This window comes from Rhea pennata, chromosome 19, assembly GCF_028389875.1.
Source record: "Rhea pennata isolate bPtePen1 chromosome 19, bPtePen1.pri, whole genome shotgun sequence".
Taxonomy (NCBI): domain Eukaryota; kingdom Metazoa; phylum Chordata; class Aves; order Rheiformes; family Rheidae; genus Rhea; species Rhea pennata.
In genome coordinates this window covers 8,159,856-8,167,147 of record NC_084681.1, presented here as the reverse complement: position 1 = coordinate 8,167,147, position 7,292 = coordinate 8,159,856, and the positions used below count along the sequence as shown (strand labels likewise).

General features: G+C 51.9%; 1 protein-coding gene across 1 annotated transcript; it reads left to right on the top strand.

Moving 5' to 3' along the window:
• The first annotated feature begins 1,112 nt into the window (after positions 1 to 1,112).
• Positions 1,113 to 5,621, top strand: MRPL38 (mitochondrial ribosomal protein L38). Its single transcript, XM_062591982.1, has 9 exons — positions 1,113 to 1,195; positions 1,640 to 1,819; positions 2,028 to 2,156; positions 2,236 to 2,444; positions 2,817 to 2,889; positions 3,705 to 3,750; positions 4,146 to 4,304; positions 4,693 to 4,829; positions 5,198 to 5,621. The coding sequence occupies exons 1-9, from the start codon at positions 1,129 to 1,131 to the stop codon at positions 5,332 to 5,334; spliced, it is 1,137 nt and encodes a 378-aa protein (XP_062447966.1). The 5' UTR covers positions 1,113 to 1,128; the 3' UTR covers positions 5,335 to 5,621.
• Positions 5,622 to 7,292: the final 1,671 nt, after the last annotated feature.

Below are 7,292 nucleotides of genomic sequence, written 5' to 3'. Positions count from 1 at the left end.
AGGTCCCTGCCTCAAGTTTGCACTGACATTTGAAATGTTTGAATCTTCATAGGCAGGTCGTGCCCACCAGCTCCCTTTGCTGTCTCCGCTGCTATCTTTTCTCCCCATCAGGGGAAATCATGCTGCTTTTGAGGGGGGCTGCTGAGTTATGAGGGGGACAGAATGGAATAAAAGAGCACTGGAGCCCACCACCCCAGAGCTGATTCCTTCCTGCCTCTGCCAGCGTAAACCAAAAGCTGGAGGGGGAGAGCTCCTTGCCCCCAGGGGTACCAGTGAGCGCTGCATCGCACCAGGCACGGGCCCCCGGGGTGGGAAGGCATGTTGTTCTGCCGGCCGGAGAGCAGGCCAGCGATCGCCCTCCCAGAAACACAACCGGCTCCATTCGCTCACGTGCTGCTTTTTGGGGCCTCAACAGCCCTGAATGTGAGTCAGTTTTCTCCGAGGGTGTTACCACTACCCGCTCTCATTTGAGTATGCGTGCACTTGGCCTAATCCCAGCTTTCCTCCAGGTTACTATTTGTTGTGAGAAAAAAGGTCACATAATTCATTTACAATTTCACCTTTTTCTGGGGGGGGGGGGGGCTCATTTCCTGAAGAAACTGCATGGATGTGCTCATGTCCTGTCCCTGCCATAAGCGGGTGCCCTCTTGGCTAATTTCAACGGGATCTGACCCGGGGACAGAGGAACCACCAAGAACGATGTTCCCATGTGATCTGTGAGGGTGCGACTTGGGGAAAGATCCTGTTCCCATCCCGCTAACGGCCAAAAACCTCTTACAAGACGTCACTGAGCTGCACAGGAGCACAAATCGCAACCCCACAGGAAACGAGTATTACGAGTTCTTCTGCTCCTGGCACTGTTACATCTTCAGCGATCTCCACAGCCTGTTTTAGGCCTAAAAAGCCCAAGTTCTGGGTCTGAAACTCTTACTGGAGCCTTGTTTCCCCTTTCTCTGAGGGCTGGTGGGCAACGCGAGGGGGGGGTAGTAGGGAGGGGGCTTTTCCGGCAGGCTCTGCCCGGGGCAGCCCCTGTCGCTGTGGCAACGGGGGGGCCTTTCCCAGCAGGCCCTTCTCGGGCAGCAGCTATCGCTATAGCAACGGGGGCCTTCCGCTCTGGCGGCGCGCGCAATGGCGGCGCCCGTGCTGAGCGCGGCGCTGTACGGCGTACGGAGCGGGCGCGCCTTCGGCACGGCCGGTGAGACAGCGGGCAGGGGAGGCCTCGGGGGCCTGGGTCGTCCCGTGGGCGCGTGGCAGGAGCCCGTTGAAGCGCGGGGAGCGGCTGGCTCCGGGCGCCTGGGTTCCGCCAAGGGCCCGTAGTAGGAGCCGGTTGGCGGGAGGGGCCGGTCTCGGCCGCCTGGGTCCTCTCAAGCCTCTCTGGTAGGAGCCCGTCTGGGGAGGTGGCAGCGGCTCTCGGACGCCTGGGCCCCTTTTCCAGTGCCCCTCAGGTGAACGGGGAAGGTCCCTAGGCCCCAAGGCCAAGACCCCCCCGGCTGAACGACACGCCGGAGCTCGGCTCCGCGCCCTGTCCCGGCCCTGCTTTAGCCCCGCACCGTGCTCCTGCTTTTCGCCCGGTCCCGTCTCTCCCTCTCGGGCTTCTCTCTCGCTGTGCTCGTGCGATGAAGCCGCTCGCTGTTTCCAGCCGCTCTCTGCAAGCGGGCAGCCCCTCTGGGGCCGATGCCTAACGAAGACATAGATGTCAGCAACTTGGAAGCACTGGCAAAATACCGCAGTTTCACTCGCTACTTCAGGAGGGCTGAAAAGGAGAGCAGAAAGCCTCGGTGGTGGAAGACGTACCAGCAATACATTACCTCAGAGCCAGGTACTCGCAGATAGATCTGTGCTTACTCCGTTTGTGGTTGGAGGTGAGGGAAGCTGTGTGTAGGCTGGAGCCATGGCTGTAGACCAGAAAAATGTGTCATGTTTCCCAAGGAGATGCTAACTCTTTTGCAGGGTTTGGGGGTTTGGATATTTGGATATTTTTGATATCCATGTTTATCACACGTATAATTTCTCATCTCTCTGTGAAGAGCCAAAGATTGACATCAGCCTGCCACGTGATAAACTGCTGGGGATGAAGGAAGTCAAGGAAAGAAAAAACATCCTGAGACGGAACCACCAGAACGCTGAGATGGAAAGAGCAGCACGGCTCCGAACAGGTCTGTGCCCCATCTCCTCTCCCCTGCCCTGGGCACTCACTCTCCAGCAGCCCCTCCAGCCATTTCTTTCTTTTTGCAGTGCTGATCCCCCTCGATGAAGTTAGAGCTGAGTGGGAGAAGACCAGTGGCCCACTCCACAAGCAGCGCGTGGCAGAGCACTATGGGATATTTCGTGACTTGTTCAAGGGGGCCACCTTCACCCCCAGGGTTATCCTGAGGGTGGGCTACAGCCAGGAAGATGAGCATGTTGTACCAGTCTACCACGGGAACATGGTGACTCCATCAGAGGTGTGAGAGGAGAGTTGGCAACACCCCCAATGTCATGAAAAAGCCCGTAGATGCTCCTGATTGGCATCGTCCCTTACAGGGGATTTCTCTTGCAAGGGTATTTCCTTTGTGATGAAAAAAATGTATGTTCCTTAGACGTGATAAGGGTAGAACTTTGCAACAGGTTTGCTGTCTGTCAGCAAACTGGTGTTTGTTAGTGCTCCTGAAGCTCTCCTGGTGGAGCTGACTAACCATGGCATGGCTGTGTCTGGTCTGTGCTACTCTCTGGCTGCGCCCACAATAGATTCACATTCTTTGCCTTTGAAATCATGACTTGGTCTTAATGGAAACTAATTCCAAGTAATTTATATTCTCTTTATATTTCTCATTTAGGCTTCTAATCCCCCTGAAGTGTCATATGAGGCAGATAAAGGCTCCCTGTGGACTCTGTTACTCACAAATCCAGGTGAGCAGTGAGTTCTTTAGATTGAAACAGCCCAGTTTAAACTTAGTTCTGTTTTTGAACAGGAAGCTCCTGTTTCTTTCAGCTGCAGTCAGAGATGATGTGATGATACCTGTTATATAGGGACTGTCACCTAAGCTCTGGGTGCAGAGAACAGCTTCAGAGACTGTGCCTGCAAAGGGAGTTAGAATTTCTCTGCCTTGGGAAAGTTGTGTCTTCCAAGAGTGCTTCTGTGCCCTTATGTCACTTGTTAGATGATGAGTAGATGTTTGCAAAATGATGAGTGTTACTTCAATGAATTACACATGCAGGAAAGATTTTAGTCTCCTAAAATCTATGCAAATACAGCAATATTTTGCCCAATTTGCAGCTGAGAATTGGGACAGTGACATGACAGAACCTGTGTCACAGCGTAGGGGAAGCAGTTCCCTGACTCTGTCTTGTGTTTACTGCCAAATTCTTCTTTCTTGAAGACAGCTTACCTGTCTGCAAGTGCCGCTTCCTTTTGCAGACTCTCTGGGAAGTAGGTTAGCTGGCACTATGCACTCCAGGAAACCAAAGTGCAGTGAAATTAAGTAACTGTATTGCAGTGTTATTCAGAAAGACCTTGTGATCTTGGGGTTATATCTGTAAAATTCTTGGCTCCTCATTTTGAGCTCAGCCCTGTAGGGATGAGTTATTTTTCTGTTACAAGAAAAATGCTGAGAGGTCTCAAAGTGCCCCCTCCATTCCAAGGGGATCTGGGCCTTCTTGCTTCGGAGTTGATGCAAACACCACATTGTCACTAAGGCGCCTTTCTCCCTCATGTGTGCTTGCAGATGGACATTTGAGAGACACTGACTCGGAGTACCTCCACTGGCTGGTGTGAGTATTGCTCATCAGAGCTCCGTGCCGCTTGGCTCAGGGAAAACACAGGCTGAAAGGGTGGAAACTCTTCCAAGAGTGCTTGGGAACAGATGTGTTGCCAAGATGATTCCTTGGCTTTCTCTGATGCTCCTGCCCTGGGCTTGTTGCATCCCTGTGTTCTGGGTCCTGATAAAGATGCAGTGGTTCCAGTTGTTGTTGCTCTTCTGCATTCAATTCCCTGGATGTGAATTCTTCCAGGAAAATCAGCCTCTACTATCTGTACATTTGTTGAACAGGAAAAATAGCTCGTGTCAAAGCCTAGTGCAAAGTGATTGACAGTCCTGTATGAAAGTCCTGGCCCTAAAGGGAGGAAATGGATGGCTACTTAGTGAAATAAACTTCTTTGTGTTCAGGACAAACATCCCAGGCAATGACATCAAGTCAGGAAAGGAGATTTGCCATTACCTGCCCCCTTTCCCTGCCAGAGGAACTGGTTACCATCGTTTCATCTTCCTCCTCTTCAAGCAAGACTGCCTGATAGATTTCAGTGAAGATGTTCGACCAGCACCATGGTAATTCGGGCTTTCATTAGGCCATTTCACTCTTCCCTTGACTAAGAAATTATTGCTTGTTACTACAGTGAGCTTGTTACTCCTGCAGCAGAGCAGTTCCTTTCAAATTCCAGATTTGTTCAGGGCTTCTCAGCTCACATTTTGCTTGAATCCAGAATCCCAGCCCTGCAAGCCCCATAGAGTGTCATTGCCTTAAAACAGGCTCTTAAGTGATTTGCCCTGCTCAGGGCAGATGTGTAGAGCTGAAATCTCCCTGATTCTTCTTCTGGTGACTCCCCTTTTTCATTCTGTTTGTAAACTTTGGGATGATGTGGGGAAGTAACTGCCTGCCAGGATGCTGCAGGAAAAGAGGTTCACCTCAGCTCTTGTGCTTGTGTCCTCTTTGCAGCCACAGTCTCAAGATGAGAACCTTTAGGACGTTTGACTTCTACGAGAAGCACCAGGACCACATGACCCCGGCAGGGCTGGCATTTTTCCAGTGTCAGTGGGACAGCTCCGTTACTCAAATCTTTCATCAGATCCTCAGTAAGAAGTGCACAATGTGGGGATGCTGGAAGGCTCCTATTTGTGAGCTGGGGCATGGCTCCTGCGCGTCAGGCACAGGATCAGTGAAAGAACTATTGCTGTGGGTTCTTCATTCATCCTGGCTGTCACTGGGGCACTTGGACCTCTTAGAGCATAGACTAAGAATTTATTGAGTCATCCTCCCCATACTAACAGCTGCTCTGGATGAGCATTTTAAAATAACAAGGGAGCTTTCACTAAGACATGCTTAACTAGCCCAGATCTCATGCCCTGACCTGGATGCATGTGGCAGCCCTTGCTAGTGAAGGGAAGGGGCCAGGGTTTGGATCTGAACCGTCTTGATAACATTTCAGCTTCCCCTTTTACAGATATGAAGGAGCCTGTGTTTGAATTTGTGCGGCTGCCCGTATATCATCCTCCACAGGAAAAGTTTCCACGCCACCAGCCTCTGAGGTACCTGGACAGATACCGAGATACCAAGGAGCCCACCTACGGCATTTACTAGGGGTCTGGCCGCCTTGCTACATGCTCTGGTGTACCCGAGGATGCAGGCCCAGAGGATGGGGCTGCCAGCTTCCCTGCATTTGCAGAAGTGTGGTGTCAGGAGCAGTCCACACCTGCAGAGGAAGACAGCAAAATCTCAACCCTCTGGCCACAAGTTCCACTTTGCTGGCAGTACTAGGAAGTGTGCAACTAAGAGCAAGAGACATTTGCGGCGTTAGCCGTTGTGTGGTCAAAAGGCTACTTGAGAGCATGTTCACATATGAGAATAAATCTATGTCTGGGCTGAAATCTTGCTACTGATTCTGTAGCAGAGCCAGTTAATGAGGGTGCTAGAGTGCAGTCCACCGGAGGTGCTCTACCTTGCTTCTCTGGAGGGATCAGAGCTCTTCTTATGTCCATTTACAGTGCAAATGGAGCTAGCCTGACCGGCATCTTCTCCCCCTTCCCAGTGCTGTGGTTCAGGACTGTGTTGGCTCCTTTTTGTACAGTCCTCTTAAAAATCTGAGTCTGATTAAACACCTTGTGAGCAATGCTGGAGGCACTGCCTTGTGTTCACTGAGAAGAGCCTGGTGTCCCAGGCAGCTGGTGCAGAGCTGGGGAGTTCAGTGGGCTGCACGAGAGAAATGCAGCTCTTCCCTGGGCTTGGATCTCCTTCCCCTCGTGGATGTCACAGGGAGGGAAGAGCACAGCTAAGCATGTGGTAAACTTTACAAGAGTCTGCACAAGGTCAACATCGATGAAGCTGACTTCTCCTGACAGCAATCCAAGCACATGGAGTCCAGTTTCTTTTCCCTCACTTCCTGGACAATATATGTTGATAGATAGGGCTCAAAAGCGGATCTGTGGAGCAGACATATGGTGGTGACCTGGCAGCCTGCCCATGCCTATCCTGCACCCGTAGCGTGGAGAGATGGTGGCTTTCTGCTCTGTAGGGCTCTTACTCCAACCACTGTTTGTATATTTTAAATAAGTCCTCAGATACCAACATATTCCTGGCATTGCAGCTGCCTGTTCCTAACTCTGCTTCCCAGCAGCCTTACTCAGGTTCCTCTCTTCCTAGGGGAACAAGAGACTCCAGTAAGCAAATGAGGTTGGGCTGAAATGCCTACCTGCTGCTCCTGCTCAGGGCTATTACCAGCTAAGCAGCAAGCTGTCGTATACTCTCCCTTTTGGGGGGAATTGGTCAGAATTTTCAGATTTAGCCAAAATAAATGTTTGGGAGGCGTGGGCTGTTGCCTGCCTTGGCTGAAGCTCTGTTGTGGCACACAGCAAGCTGTGACAGATCCCAACTTGCACTCCCGAGTTCAGAGGCGGTCTGGGGTTGTGACTCCAAGCTTGCCTTTGATACAGAAACTCCTTATCTCCCCCCAGCCCAACCATGAATGTCCTAACCGCAGTAGGGGTCTCCTCCCCACCCATCCTATCGGGGCAGGCGGGTGAAAGCAATGTGGCTCCGCGTGAGGAGGCTGCAGAGCTGTTGCAAAGCTAAGGCCGCCTCCGAGAACAGTGTTCAGCTGATTAGCGGTGTGTGTATGCAACGACAGTACATCCACATGGGTACGTAGATAACATTTGAACTGGAAGGCTGGTAGAGTTTCTCCCTGAAACACAAACGTGTAAAGACATGAAGATAAAAGGCACGCGGGCACCACCATCGCTGCCAGGCAGAAGACTCCACCTGCCATCTGAGCAAAGGCTGATTTACTGCACTTTGGGGTAGAGATCTACTGAATGTGCTAGCACAGGTTAGTGCTAGCAGTGTCTATCGGTCTTCAGCTTGGTTAGCAAGAAAAGGAGTGTTGGCTGCATGGAGCAGCATGTGCAAACAGCGGGAGCTGTGGTTTAGAGAGAGGGACGTGGTCAGAGTGGCCGGCTGGTGGCATGTGTCACAGCCCCTGTCAGTGCAGGGGGAAGCAACAAGCATCTGCAGCAGCGGTGGGTGCCCCTCTCCACCAGCTC